General features: G+C 40.5%; 1 protein-coding gene across 1 annotated transcript; it reads right to left on the reverse strand.

The window, feature by feature from the left end:
- Positions 1-13,980: 13,980 nt before the first annotated feature.
- On the reverse strand, positions 13,981-14,382 carry LOC122750822 (40S ribosomal protein S12-like). Its single transcript, XM_043997643.1, has one exon. The coding sequence runs from the start codon at positions 14,377-14,379 to the stop codon at positions 13,981-13,983; it is 399 nt and encodes a 132-aa protein (XP_043853578.1). The 5' UTR covers positions 14,380-14,382.
- Between the last annotated feature and the right edge of the window lie 1,590 nt (positions 14,383-15,972).

Here is a 15,972-nt window from a genome sequence, read left to right on the forward strand (position 1 = left end):
TCACCAGAAGTGTTTTCAATTTTTCTTTCTAAGCCTTTCCAGAGATACATCTATTTCTATTATAATTAATTTGGTGGGTTTAAAAAATAACTAATTTGGGGGCAGCTAGGTGGCGCAATGGATAAAGCACAGGCCCTGGATTCAGGAGGACCTGAGTTCAAATCCGGCCTCAGACACTTGACACTTACTAGCTATATGATCCTGGGCAAGTCACTTAACCCCCATAGCCCAGCAAAAAATAAATAAATAAATATTTTTCTTTTAGAGTATATGTCTCTAAAATAACAAAGGGGGGCATTTGCTAAACATGACAATTATTAGCTTGTCTAAAACAAGATGTGGGCTGGTTGGAAGTCTTAAGATATTGTAGACGAATAGGGAGCATCATTCTTTGTTTTGGTTTTTTTTGCAGGGCAATGGGGGTTAAGTGACTTGCCCAGGATCATATAGCTAGTAAGTGTCAAGTGTCTGAGGCCGGATTTGAACTCAGGTCCTCCTGAATCCAGGGCCCGTTCTTTATCCACTGCACCACCTAGCTACCCCCAGCATCATTCTTTATTTACCAGTTATATGATCAAAGGAAAAAGCCTACAAAGCACACAGTTCACCCGTAGTCACATTCCTGGTGTCAGAGGAAAGGAGCTCTGCTATCATGGCATATAAGTTCTGGATTCAGCACTTATTTTCTACACATTCCCTGAGTTTTAAAAAAAAAATGGAATATAGGTTCAACTGCTGAATCATTAGTCACATCCCTGGTAGGCTAATATTTCTAAGGAGAAAAGTGGCATGGCTGAGAGGTACAACACCCCCAGACTCAAGTCAGTACAAGACCAGAGTAGAGAGTGAAGCAAGTAAAGTGAGATACACCTAGGAGGGGGTCAGATGTGGGGTCCTGGGATGGACTTAGGCACTCACCATATGTGAAACAGGGTGTGTTTTTCTTAGGTTCTTACTGGGATCTAGGAGGACTAGGCATGGAGAGCAGGGACCTTAGGCCAGAGGACAAGGGGTCAAGATTCAGAACTGGTACTAATTCATGCTTGGGGGAGAGCAAAGAGAAAGTATCAGCTATTTGATATTCAAACTCCCGGGGGCAGCTTGGTGGTGCAGTGGATAGAGCACCTGCCCTGGAGTCAGGAGTACCTGAGTTCAAATCCGACTTCAGACACTTAACACTTACTAGCTGTGTGACCCTGGACAAGTCACTTAACCCCAATTGCCTCACTTAAAAAAAAAAAAACTCATAGGGTCAAAGTCTCATAGATTTAGAGGTTGAAAAGACTTTAGAAGATATTCAAACTCCCTGCAGGAAAAGGGGGCTTCAGATTTCACTGCAGGTTTTACTCTGACCAGATGTATGACTTGGGTCTTTTTACTTTCCCCATGGTTTCCTTTGGCAGGTCAGGGAGGCTACTGTTTACTTTCAATAGCTGTGGGCAATTTTTTTTTTTAAAGATTGAAGACAATAGCCCTTATTCAGGAGCAATGTGAGAAGTCCTGGAGAAGAACATTCTGCAAAGCTCAAGTTATGTTTTTATATGAAACTACAATAGTCACTTAGAGTCAGAAGAAAAAACCCAACAACCCAAAAGCTAGTGAAAAGCTTCTGTAGCCTGGGCATGGTATCATGTTGGTTTGTTGGCACTGGGCCTTGAGAGTAATCTCCTCTAAACCTTTTTGATAGTTTGTCCTTATTGATAAAATAATTTTGAGCACTCTCCATATAGATATATTTATTAATGTACATGTACTTCTTACTAATTATATACATATAAAACAAAGTTTCTAAAAAGGTTTAGATAAAAGTCATATTTGGTCTAAAACAAAGCTTCTTTTTGGTAAGGCGATTGGGGTTAAGTGACTTGCCCAGGGTCACACAGCTAGTAAATGTTAAGTGTCTGAGGCCGGATTTGAACTCAGGTCCTCCTGAATCCAGGGCTGGTGCTCTATCCACTGTGCCACCTAGCTGCCCTCTAAAACAAAGCTTCTTAAGCTGTGGATCACAACCCCATATGGGGTCACATAATAACGTGTGGGGGTCATGAAAAATTTGGCAACAGTAAAAGGTTATGTCTACCTATTTTATATACCTCTATGACCGGTCTTGTATAAAAATTTCTCAGGCTAAAAGGGGTTGTGAATGGAAATAGTTTAAGAAGCCCTGGTTTAGAGCTACTGTAGCTTAGGCACGGGAGTGACATGATCAGACCTGCAATTCAGGACATGTGAAAAATGGGTTGAAGTAGAGAGGGATTTGAGACAAGGAGACTAATTAGGAGGACTCTACTACAAATAGTGAGAAACTATGTGGGCCTGAATGGGTGCTGGCTTTGTGGGGAGAAAGGGATGGATGCAAGAAATACGCAGGTGGTAGAATTTACAAAACATGGCAACCAATTGGATATGTAAGTGAGGAGTCGATGCCATTAATGCTGTGAACCTGGGTGACTGGGGAGATGGTCATGTCCTTTACAGAAATAGAGACGTTTGGAATAGGGATGGGTTTAGGGGGGAAGATAATGTAAGAGGATGTGTCATATAGATCATAATCCATTTATACTTCTCATCCATTACTTTACCTCCCTAAAAATGAAAAAAAAAAACTAGGGATGTGTTGTTCTTACTGACCACTGCCTCCCAGGAGCTTTGGCAGATGTCCAGCTAGCTTCCATTATCACTACATATCTCCTTTTTGTTTATACATTTGCCTGTTTTTGAATGGTTTTTGATATGTATTTCATTATGTCATAGAAATATTTCAGGAAACACAAAACCCATATTATAAAAGGGGGATAAAAAGCAATAAACAAACATCATAGAATTTTAGAGCTAGAAAAAAAATTTAGAGATTGTCTTATACCTTGATGGGTTATCCCCAAAACTCTGGGGGACTGGAAGGATGGTGCTTCCTTCAAGAGTAATAGGGGTCATGGGGCAGCTGGGTGGAGCAGTGGATAAAGCACCACCCCTGGAGTCATGAGGACCTGAGTTCAAAAATCCGGCCTCAGACACTTGACACTTACTAGCTGTGTGACCCTGGGCAAGTCACTTAACCCTCGTTGCCCTGCAAAAAAAACACACAAAAAAGTAATTGGGGAAAGTTTTGGGGGAAAGTTCCACTTTGGAGATGTTGACTTTAAGATGTCTACAGAATATCCATGTCTAATAAGCAGTGGGAGGTGTAAGAGTGGAGGTCAGAAGAAAATTTGGCTGAATAAGTGGATTTGCAAGTCATCAGCATAGTGATGGTAATGAAATCTTTGGGAGCTTATGAAATCACACGAAACAGCATAGAGAGAAAAGCTCGGTTCAGAGCCCTATGGGACACGCACAGTTATCAGGTAAGAGACTGAAGAAGAGGATGTTAAAAGAACGTTAAAGGTTGTGGAGATGTCATAGGTAAGGACTGAGAAAGAGTCATTAGATTTAGCGATTAAGAGATGGGTTAAAAACTTTAGACAGAGCAGTTTCATTTGTATGGAAAGGTCAGAAGCATGACTGTGGAGAGTTAAGAGAGTGACAGGAAAAGAAGTGGAGTCCCAGGGGGCAGCTAGGTGGTGCAGTAGATAAAGCACCGGCCCTGGATTCAAGAGGACTTGAGTTCAAATCCAGCCTCAGACACTAGCTGTGTGACCCTGGACAAGTCACTTAACCCCCATTGCCCCACAAAACAAAAAAGAAAAGAAGTGGAGTCCCTAACATGGATTCCCTTCTCAAACAGTTGAGCAGGAGAGATATGGGGTGATAATTGGGGTGGATGGATTAAGTGAGAGTTTCTTGAGAACAAGGAAGACATGGGCATGTCTGTAGCAAGTAGATAGAGATTGAATATAAGGAAAGAGTTGGGATGAGAGAGGGTGCAACCATTTGGAGAAGACCATAGAGAATGGGATTACTTGTGCATGTAAAGGCATTGGCCTTGGCAGGAAGAAAGGCCACCTCTTCATGTGATACAAGGATGAAGGAAGAGACAGTGACAGAAGGTGTCTGGTTGGTGTGAGGAGGAGGAAAGAGGGAGCTCTTGGCAAATGGCTTTAATTTTTTTCTGTAAAATAATGAAGGATCTCAGTTGAGAGAAGATAAGGGGAAAGGGAAACATGGAAGGCTTAGAAGAGCTACTGAACAGCAGGAATGGTAAATAAATTAGGAAAGTGTAAAAGGATTGCCTTTCATCAGTGAGGGCCCATTAGAGGCTATGTAACATTTATAGTGGAGCCAGTCAGCAAGGTTTCATGATTTTCACAAGCTTTGTTCTGCAATTCATGCATAGAAACAGGAAGAATATGGTGGGAGTGACAAAAGGCTCAGGCTTGGCAGGGCAAGATCAGCAATATAATAAGGGAGCAAAAGACTGGAGGAGAGTGTAGAGTTGGGTTGTTCACCAAGAGATCAAGATGGGGAAAGGAGAATGTTGCTAGTGCAGGGAAACTGGTCTGATAAAGAACTCGGGAGTTGAGTGATTAAAAATGATACTGAGGGGGCAGCTAGGTGGCGCAGTAGATAGAGCACTGGCCCTGAAGTCATGAGTACCTGAGTTCAAATCTGGCCTCAGACACTTAACACTTACTAGCTGTGTGACCCTGGGCAAGTCACTTTTAACCCTCATTGCCTTGCCCCCCCCCCCAAAAAGAGTATTAGGCTTTAATGGCTTAAAACTTCACCCAAAGTGATACTGAGGATAAAGAAGAAGGTTTGATGTAAGATGACAATAGATTGTGACTAGATAAAAGAATCAGGGTTTATGAAGATGGAAGTGGTGAGTTTGTGGGTGAGGGCAAGATCCCAGATTTAACCATTTCTGTATATGGCTGATTTGAAGTGGAGGAGTAGATTTGGGGAAATAAATTGAGGAATTGGGACATGAGGGTTTTTGATGTAGTATCAATATGTATGGTAAAGTCCCCTAGTATGAGCTCAGGAATTGGGGAGGGGAGAAAGATTGTGAGCCAGGCACTGAAACTCATTGAGGAAGGAAGAGGAGTGCCTTGGAGATCTGTAGATGATAGTTACCAGGATTTTGATTGGGTGGTAGATGTGGATTGTATGAACCTCAAAGGAGGAGAGTGTCTTATCTGAAGTCATACAGATAGTGACAGAACCCACATACACTGACTTCAAACCTGACACTTTATACATTGCACCACAACCTTCCAGAACTACCAAGTAATGTTTTCATCCAAATACCATTTCTCAGGGAGCAGCTAGGTGGCGCAGTGGATAAAGCACTGGCCTTGAATTCAGGAAGACCTGAGTTCAAATTTGACCTCAGACACTTGACACTTACTAGCTGTGTGAACCTGGGCAAGTCACTTAACCCTCATTGCCCTACAAAACCAAACAAAAACAAAACAAAACAAAAAAAGGAGCAATCTACTCGACTGCAAGGCAAATACCATTTCTCAGCCTTACTCAGTGAATCAGATAAGGAAATTTCAGGATTTACAACATGGAAATGGTGGAAGATTTGTGGATGATGGCGTGTTTAAGGGTATGACCATCTTTGTGTGTGGCTGAGGTACGGTGAAAAAATAGGACAATGAGTGAAGTAAGAAATAGGGCATTTGAGGGGTAGTCAATATGTATGTTGAAGTACTTTAGGACGAGGGTGGAAATTGAGTAGAGAAAGATTGTGAGCTGGACACTGAACTCACTGTAGAAAGAAGGGGAGGGGGCGGCTAGGTGGTGCAGTGGTTAAAGCACCGGCCCTGGATTCAGGAGTACCCGAGTTCAAATCCAGCCTCAGACACTTGACACTTACTAGCTGTGTGACCCTGGGCAAATCACTTAACCCCCATTGTCTGCAAAAACAAACAAACAAAGAAGGGGGGTATCCTGGAGGTCAGGGGACTACAGCTACCAGAAGTTTGATTAGATAGTAGATATTTATTGAGTGAGTCTTTTTTTTTTTGGTGGGGCCATAGGGGTTAAGTGACTTGCTCAGGGTCACACAGCTAGTAAGTGTCAAGTGTCTGTGGCTGGATTTGAACTCAGTACTCCTGAATCCAGGGCCGGTGCTCTATCCACTGTGCCACCTAGTTGCCCTGAGTGAGTCTTGAAGGGAAGTTACTGAATGATCCTGGATGTCACGGTGGGAAGCAGTCAAGGGGAATGAGTGGAAGTATAGCTAGTGCTGGAAAGGATAGCCAGGGAGGCTTTGTCATCAGGAGGGAGCCAGGTTTCACTGAGAGCCAGAAGGTAGAAGGAGTAAGAAAGGAAGATAAGATAAAAGCAAGGTTGTTGCCTATGCAGCAGGTATTCCAGAGGGCACAGTTGAAGGAGGTGGATAGCTTTGGGGTGGGTCATTGGGAGGGTTGTGGGAAATGGGAAGAAAGGATCAATCAGTGGGGGATAGGGAATAGCATTTGAATGATTATTGGATGGTGATTTAGTATGACTGGGATGGTAAGGGAAGGACCAACCAAGGAGAAGTTTATTAATTACCAGGAGAAGATTTTAGAAAGATTTTCAATGTCTATAGGGTTTTGCTTTCTGTGGAGTCCTTTCAGACCCTGAAGCATTTCTGGATAGGGAGAAGAAGGGATGATATTACTATCCTTCCCCCAAAGCAGGGGACTAGGTTTGAGATTTGATGGAATCAACCTCGCCTCATCACAGCACCAGGGAATAGCTCTTCTCTTACTCCCAAGGAGGATTGCTCATAAGAACCTGAATGTTGGGGCAGCTAGGTGGCACAGTGGATAAAGCACTGGCCCTGGATTCAGGAGTACCCGAGTTCAAATCCAGCCACAGACACTTGACACTTACTAGCTGTGTGACCCTGGGCAAGTCACTTAACCCCAGTTGCCTCACTTAAAAAAAAAAAAAAGAACCTGAATGCCTACAGGGTGACCTTGGGCAGCAGACTTTCCCAGGAAGCATCTAGAATAGAGGTTTTTTTGTTTTTGTTTTTGCGGGGCAATGAGGGCTAACTGACTAGCCCAGGGTCACACAGATAGGAAGTGTCAAGTGTCTGAGGTCAGATTTGAACTCAGGTCCTCCTGAATCCAGGTCCAGTGCTTTATCCACTGAGTCACCTAGTTGCCCCCTAGAATAGAGGTTTTTAACTTTTTTTGTATCATGCACCCCTTTGTCAGTCTGGTAAAGTCTCTATGTACCTCTTCTCAGAATAATGTTTTTAAATTAACAGTTAAATGAATTAAACTAATTAAACTAAAAATTAATAAAATATTTAAACTTACAAAAGAAATCAATTACATTGAAATGCAGGATGTGTGGGCACCCTGTACAGCTATCAAAATAGTTTTAAAAACATCAAGTTCACAGATCCCAGGTTAAAAAGCTCTTGCCATCTATACAGCATCTCTCTTCTATTGAGAACCCTGCATGAGATGTCATCCTCAACACTAGCAAATACCTTTGGTAAACATCTTCCTGTTTTATAGTCCACTTAGTATTCACAATCAGAGAGCAGTTGAATAAAATTTGCTATTGCATCTTTCAATAATTTTGTATGATTTTTAACATGCTTGGAAGTAACTTGGAAGAAAAGGTGGCATTTTCCTCAAAATCAAAGCAAATGCTTTTCAATAGTTAATAAACAATAAATAAATAAATACATCCCCTATACTTTTTAGTCAACTGTGTGATCACATAACTTTGGGCGGGGCGGGACACTGAGGGTTAAGTGACTTGCCCAGGGTCACAGCTAGGAAATGTCAAGTGTCTGAGGTCAGATTTGAACTCAGGTCCTCCTGAATCCAGGGCCAGTGCTTTATCCACTGTGCCACTTAGCTGCTCCCCACATGACTTTTTCTAAACACTTGGGATCCTCCCATTTTTCAAATATTCTGAGAATTATTCTTTAATTCCTTCAATTATGTTGTCTCCAGTACAGACCACATTGTTTGTTATACGTTTGGTCTTGTCTAGCTTCTTTTCCCATGTTTTCTTTAACTGCTATTTGCATTTTCTCATTCAGGTTTCAGGTAGTTATGAAAGTTGTGTCACCATCAAGTCACTTACCTCTGAATCTCAATTTCTTCTTCTCAAAAATGAGATAGTAATAGCATCTACCTCACAAAGTTGTCCTGGGCCTCAAATGAGAGAGTATTTATTAAAGTGCTTTACAACACCTGAAGTGCTATATAAATGCTATTATTGTTCTTATTGTAATGAATCAGGATCCAAATGTAGTAATTTCACTGTCATTGAGGAGAATAATTCATTTCATAAATTTCAATGTCTTTTTCCATTTTTTCTTCAGTTTGTTGTCCTCCCAACTTCATCTTAAATACTGAATGAGTGATCTACCTTAATTGTGTCTTCCGACATTTTTTGTAAATTTGTTTACCCCCTTCTATTTTTCATTCTTTCTTGATTTGATAATCTTGCACTATCCTCTTCTATAAGATTTATAAATAAATTTTCTCTTTTAAATTAGTGTTGCCCTTAGTTGCCATATCTCTCCCTGTGACCCCCAAAAAGTGTCTGCTGGCTGAGGCAGTTCTTAGGGTCTTTGGATCCCTTTGTTATGACAACTGATTTGTATCAGTTAACTATCCTTAGGAAATAGAGATGCTCTTATTTTCATGGCAAAATTAGCTCATTAAAATAGGGAGGGGGAGCCAGCTAGGTGGCACAGTGGATAAAGCACTGGCCCTGGATTCAGGAGGACTTAAGTTCAAATCCAGCCTCAGACACTTGACACTTACTAGCTGTGTGACCCTGGGCAAGTCACTTACCCCTCACTGCCCTAAAAAAAAAAATAGGGAAGGAAGAAAAGAGCATTTATTAAGCACCTACTATGTACCAAGCACTATGTGACACACTTTGCAAATATTTAATTTTATACAATAGCTCATTAAAATAAGTCAGGTTAGGGGCAGCTAGGTGGCACAGTGGATCGAGAACTGGCCCTGGATTCAGGAGGACCTGAGTTCAAATCCGGTCTCAGACACTTGACACTTACTAGCTGTGTGACCTTGGGCAAGTCACTTAATCCTCATTGCCCCCCCCCATTTAAAATAAGTCAGGTTGGAATTGTTTTAATTACATGTCATATGTTTTTATTTCTTTTTATTATTTTAATATGCTATTGATTTTGATCTTTACTGACCATTCCTGAAGAGATGATTATAAAAAAGGGGTTCCTACATTGCTAACCAGTTATTTCCTATCTGCTAAGATGCTGATTTCCTCTTTTCTAACACTAAATGGTACTTGCCATGTCCAGCACTTCCCAAGACTTTTCTGAAGGAAATATTAATCATGTATAGGTATGGGTACTGTGTTGTTTATAAGCCTTTGACTTCTTTTGATTCTTATTCCTGAGTTCTATTCTCCAACATTTTGGTTTTTTTGTCACCATTTCCTGTGTCCACATTTTCATTGAAGATGTTGTAAGTATTAAAGGTATAATTAAGTTATTCATACTATTTTTCTACCTCCTCATCCTTTGGAACAGAAGTTGGCATGTAACTTATAATTATCTTCCTGGTAAACTTATCATTAAGTATTGCAAAATGGGATGACTAAGTGTCTCATAAAATTATGTTTCTTGTAGTTTTTGGACAGACTATAACAACAGTGACTTTATTTACCTCTCTAAGAAGAACTTGTTAGCCATCCTTCCATTTATGGCTGCTAGTTCTTTTTGGAGAATGCCAATATTGTTTCTCCATGTATACATGTTAGTCACTGGATCTCAAACTGGATTATCAAGAGGTAATGTTTATAGACAAGTCTAAAAATGGACTCCTCTTACTCTCTGCCTCCTTTTCTACCACTCTCCATCTATGGGTTGCTATGACCAATCTGTTGATAATGGGATTCTATTATTGACTAGACTGGGCCTTGGAAAGTAGACAGTCTGGCCCTGGAATTGTACTAATTCAATACAATAGTACCTGTCAGAGTTTTTTCTCTATTGGCATAGTATTCAAGAACTCAAATGGCAAACTCCATGGCAAAATAGGATCCTGTGGAATGCCAAAGAGGCTGGTAGGTAGCACACTGGATAGAACTTGGGACCTAGAATGAGGAAGGTCTGAATTCAAATTTGACCTGTTACTTAGTAGCTATGTGACCCTAGGCAGGTCACTTAATCTCTGTTTGCTTCAGTTTTATCAACTAAAATGGGAATAATCACAACACCTATCTCATAGGTTTGTTCTGAGGATTAAACAAGATGATATTTGTAAAGCATTTAGCATAGTGCCTGGCATGTAGTTGTTTTATATAAATGCTTATCCCCTCCTTTCCCAAAAAACTTCACCTACTTCAAGGAGGAATTAAGGACAATGTTCTTTTCAGAATCTAAAAGCCATTAGGGACCTTACAGACTATCCAGTTCAATCTACATTTCATTAATATTCTTTTCTTTGACCCCAACAAATGGTGGTCCAATATTTACTTGAAGACTGTTGCATAAGCAAAGAGAAAGCAAAATTATCTATTTTGAGACAATATGATTTACTTAAAGAATTCCCCCCCAAAAAAGAATTCCAGATATTCAATGAGAAATTTAATGGAAATAATACTTTCAGTAAAGTAGAAATATACAAAAGAAACCTATAATCATCAGCCATCCTGTATATTATTAATAATATCCAATAGAAGGAAAGAGAGAGCTTCCATTCAAGCTAGCTACAAAATCCATAAACCTAGACAGGAAATTATATAAAATATATTATAAAAATAATTATAAGATACTATTTGCAGGAAAAAAAGGAAAAGAAATACAGTTAGGGATGATTCATCATCGATGGCTAGGTGAGACCAAGATAAAGAAGGTAACTGTACTATCAAGCTCTACATGTTTAGGGCCATAACAAAATTGACTTGGTCAAGAATCTCAAAGCAAATATAAATGAATAAATACACATGTATACATTTATTATATATGCAAACATGTGTATATTCATGCAAATGAATATATATGTATATATTTACATCTATACACATGTATGTATATGTATATTCATTCCTCCATGCTGAGGTTGCTAGGGAACTACAAAGAGAATCGTGATGCCTTGTGAAGTGCATGTAAGGATATTATGCAATTCCAGTTAATTAGGAAGAAACTTTCCCCCTTATTTGTATATATATAGGATTGTTGGCATCTTCAAAAGGGCCTGAGTCAGCTCCAGCTGATAGTGACAATAAAAGGAAAGTTTGGAAGAAAGGGGGGATTGGGGTAAAAGATAATAAATTCATTTTTGGAAAAGTTGAGTTTAAGATGTCTGTGGCAGGGGAAGCTAGGTGGTGCAGTGGATAAAACACCAGCCCTGGATTCAGGAGGACCTGAGTTCAAATTTGACTTCAGACACTTGATACTTTCTTGCTGTGTGACTCTGGGCAAGTCACTTAACCCTTATTGCCCACCCCCACCCCCCTGCCCCCACAAAATGTCTATGGTAGCTCCATTTCCATCAGCAGTTGTTTTGTTTCTACTGAGTATCATGCCTCCCCCGGGGAAAAGTGGATCATCTGAAATCTCATCATGCTGATTGACTCAGGTTTGATACTCATTGGCTTCTCTGCTTCCTCAGTTGCTTCTTTTCTGTTTGGAGGGCTGAAGGGTAGAGCAATAAAATCCTCCTAAAGCCTTTTTTTTTTGCAGGGCAATGGGGGTTAAGTGACTTGCCCAGGGTCACACAGCTAGTAAGTGTCAAGTGTTTGAGGCCGGATTTGAACTCAGGTACTCCTGAATCCAGGGCCGGTGCTTTATCCACTACGCCACCTAGCCACCCCTTTTTTTTTTTTTTTTTTTTGCATTAAAGCCTTTCTTTATAGAGCACTCAGAATGGTTCTTGTTGCTGAAGGCACCTCTGATGGCTCTTCTGATGTTTTGAAACTAATAAGATCATAAACTAGTCAGTTTCATATCTGGATTCTCATTTATCTGAAAAGTTCTGAGTTTGTCAAAGATGGCATCAGCTGAGCTTGGTGAAGAGCCAGATCAACAACCAAGTGATCTCTTTGCCATACACCAGCAATGAGGTGACCTTATGGAAAAGGCATTATGTCCTTGAGGGAGACAACCCAGCTAAGCAAAAGAGCAACAACTTGAAGCTAGTCTGGTAGAGAAAATCAGAACCAAAAAAAGGCTACAAGTGACACTCAGCTAAGTTTAGAGCTATTGAATGCTGCATTTGGAAAAGGAGACATGGTTTACTCTTACATGTATCCCAGGCCTTAGTGCCCTGTAACAGATACTTGAGTAATGTCATGCCCATGTATACCATGGTAGGATAAAGTAATCAAATAGGAAGGAGGTTGAGAAGATCAAAAAAGTATGCAAATAATGTGACTGATGTACGTGGGGGCACACGCATACACACACTAATGTGGCAACCACCACACCACCAAAGATGGCTGTGTTGCTTTCTATAACTCATGCTCCTTCAGCTATTACAGATTATACTGTCCTACTGGAGTTTACTTGGGATATATATGATTCAAGTCAGGAAAAAACCAAAAAAACCAAGCATTGCTTGTGTTTTGCTTTAAACATCTATTATCAGCAGAATGAAATACATTCTCTGTTTAGAGTTTGGGTTGTATTAGAATTGTAGAGACAAATAGAAAATGAAGGAGACCCTCACTGACAAATGTTCCATAGAAATAAATCTGGGGTAGTGCAATGTGGCAGTTACTTTGATGAAATAGACAATAAACCACCTTAGGAAAATTCCCGCTGGACTAGGGATGGGGTGGGAGGGGGGAGCTCCAGGGATATTATTGGCTAGGAATTCGCTGCAAGTGAATTTCCTTGAGCTCCATGAGTTTTGTAGCAGGTTTTTTTAATGTCCTTTCACCACAGACATAATTTTTCAGATTCGTTGAACATGTATTGAGGTGTATGCTATGATTACAAAATAAAAAGATTACAGGAGGAACAATTCAAACATAAAGATGTCTTAATAAGACAAAAATCATATCATAGTAGGAATTGATAGGAGCCTAGGAAAGGTCATGGGTCAATCATGTTTAGAAGTCTCTATTCAGGAATGTCCAATGTCATACAGAGGAGGAAGCAGTAGTCTTAGGGGTGTTGGCTTCGAATTTCACCTCTGACACTGACTTTGGGCAAGTCATTTCAGCTCCCCCAGCCTCACTTTCCTTATCTATAAAATGGGGGGGGGAGAGGGGCAGGGGTGAACTAGATGGCCCCTGAGATTACTTCCTGCTCCATCTCTAGGCTCTATGACTTTGGAACAGTTGAAGAAAAAGGGTTCTGCAAGGAAAGACAAATGAATAAAAACAGCAGGTGCCTCACAACCCATGGGAAACAAGAACTAGAATAGTGACTTTATTACCTAGTTGGACACATTCTCAGTTTAAAAATTTTCAATGCTCTAAATGAATGTCTAGCTCATAATTCATAAACTGGCCTTCATCCTTTTTTTGGGGGGGTGGGTGGGGCAATGGGGGTTAAGTGACTTGCCCAGGGTCACACAGTTAGTGAGTGTCAAGTGTCTGAGGCCGGATTTGAACTCAGGTACTCCTGAATCCAGGGCCAGTGCTTTATCTACTGTGCCACCTAGCTGCCCCTGGCCTTCATTCTTATAATGTGAACAGAATAAAAAGGATGTTAGCTTGCTCGCCATAATTCAAGGAATGTTGTTTAAATGCTCACTGGAATCACAGCTTATGATAAAAAAAATATCTCTGGTTGATTCATTTGTTCTATAAAATTAGATAATTTAGGCTCTCTTTATTATGATGACATTTTTCTTCCTGCTTCTTTAACATATACTTTATGTAGTCTTTATTTCCGTCCTTGTGTATCTATATGTTTGTTTTTTGATTTTTGTTTTGTTTTGGGTTTCTTTTGGTGAGGCAATTGGGGTTAAGTGACTTGCCCAGGGTCACACAGCTAGTAAGTGTTAAGTGTCTGAGCCCAGATTTGAACTCAGGTACTCCTGACTCAAGGGCCGGTGCTCTATCCACTGTGCCATCTAGCTACCCCCTATGCTATGTTTTTTTTTTTCCTAGACCAAGGCTTTTATTTACTCATTTCTTGCATTTAAAATATTCTTCGATGACACCTTTGGCCTGAGATTCCTTGCCATAGTCTTTAACAACAACGCAACTGCAGTCAACCACTTTGCGGGCCTTCCCTTCTCTGTCAATTTTACAGAGGCCTACCCACTCACCCAGCTTCTTGTTGTCATCAACCTTAATCAAGTTAATTTGGTGCTCAGCACACAGGGCTTCAACCAATTTTACATACATAGGTTCATCACAGTTGGAAGCAAGAACACAAAGATGGGTTTGGCGTTTGTCCAAGGCTTTGGCGGCTTCACGAATTCCACGAGCTAGGCCATCGTGGATGAGTGCGGTCTTCAGCACTTCTTGTAGAGTGGTGTTAACGTCTATTACACCTCCAACAGCAATGCCTTCCTCGGCCATGGCAGCGGTTCACGGTGAAGCTAAATCTTGAAAACACCCAGGAGACACCCAGGAGCCTCTGCCTCCTGCTCGATTCAACGGCGACAGGGAAAGAGCTATGCTATGTTCTAATAGGGATTTGGGTGAGCCTACAGGGTATAAGGTTTAACTTGCTAAGTGAGCTTTGGTAAATCATGAGACTGCAAAAGATTTCAGTTTTGCTAAATGGAAAAAAAGGTCCTTAATCTAGTCTAAATTGCCTCAAAGTGTCATTAATGAGAAAATAATAATAGCAGAAAGAACCATTGCATAGGGCAGAGAGATCTGGCATTGGAGACCTGGAGACCTGAGTTACAAAATATTTTTAAGTTGGGATTATTTCATTTTTTGCACTTGTATCCCTAGCACAGTGTAAATGCTTAATAAATGCTAGATGTGGGGGGCAGCTAGGTGGCTTTTGTTTGTTTATCTATCTATCTGTTCCTTTGTTTATTTATTTATTTTTGGTGAGGCAATTGGGGCTAAGTAACTTGCCCAGGGTCACACAACTAGTGTTAAGTGTCTGAGGTTGGATTTGAACTGAGGTCCTCCTGACTCCAGGGCTGGTGCTCTATCTACTGCACCACCTAGTTGCCCCCCTCAGCAATTACTCAAGGAGGGAATAACATACACATTCAATTAGGTGGAGTAATCTATCTAACCCTGCAGGAAAATAGGAGGGGAAGGGGATAAAGAGAGAGGGGCAGATTGGGGGAGGGCAGATTTGGGGAAGGGACAGTCAGAAGCAAATCCCTTTTGAAGAGGCATAGGGTGAAAGAAGATAGATAATAGAGTAAATATGATGGGGAAGGGAATAGGATGGAGGGAAACAGTTAACAATAGTAATTGTGAAAAAGAGAAAAGGGGGAAAATTGTACAAAAAATATTTATAGCAACTCTTTGTGGTGGCCAAGAATTGGGAATCAAGGGAATGTCCATCAGTTGAGGAATGACTGAAGAAGCTGTGGTATATGATTGTAGTGAAATGGTATTGTGCTATAGGAAATGACAAACAGGATGATCCCAGAAAAACCTGGAAAGACTCATATGAATTGATGTATAGTGAAGTGAGCAGAATTGGGAGGACATTGTACATAGTGACAGCAGTATTGTTCCATGAACAATTGTGAATGACTTAACTACTCTCAGCAGTACAATGATCCAAAACAATCCCAAGGGACTAATGATGAAGCATATTGTCCACTCCCATAGAAAGAACTGATAAAGAGCACTTGTGGATTGTACATATATAACCTATATCAGATTGGTTGCTGTCTTGCTGAGGGGGGAGGAAAGGAAGGGGGGGAATTTGAAACTAGATCTTATGAAAATGAATTTTGAAAACTACCCTTACATGTAACTGGAAAAAATAAAATAAATGTTTGTTGTTAAAAAAAAGAAAAAGAAAAAAAAAGAAAGATGAGAACTGAGAAAGGGCTATTAGATATAGTGATTAAAAAGTTATTAGTAATTTTGGAGATAACAGTTACAGTTGAATGGTAATATTGGAATCCTGACTGCAAAGGATAAGAAGAGAATGAGAAGAAAGGAAGCAGAAGCACCTGTTGTAGATAA

The sequence above is a fragment of the Dromiciops gliroides genome, chromosome 3 (assembly GCF_019393635.1).
Source record: "Dromiciops gliroides isolate mDroGli1 chromosome 3, mDroGli1.pri, whole genome shotgun sequence".
Classification (NCBI taxonomy): Eukaryota; Metazoa; Chordata; class Mammalia; order Microbiotheria; family Microbiotheriidae; genus Dromiciops; species Dromiciops gliroides.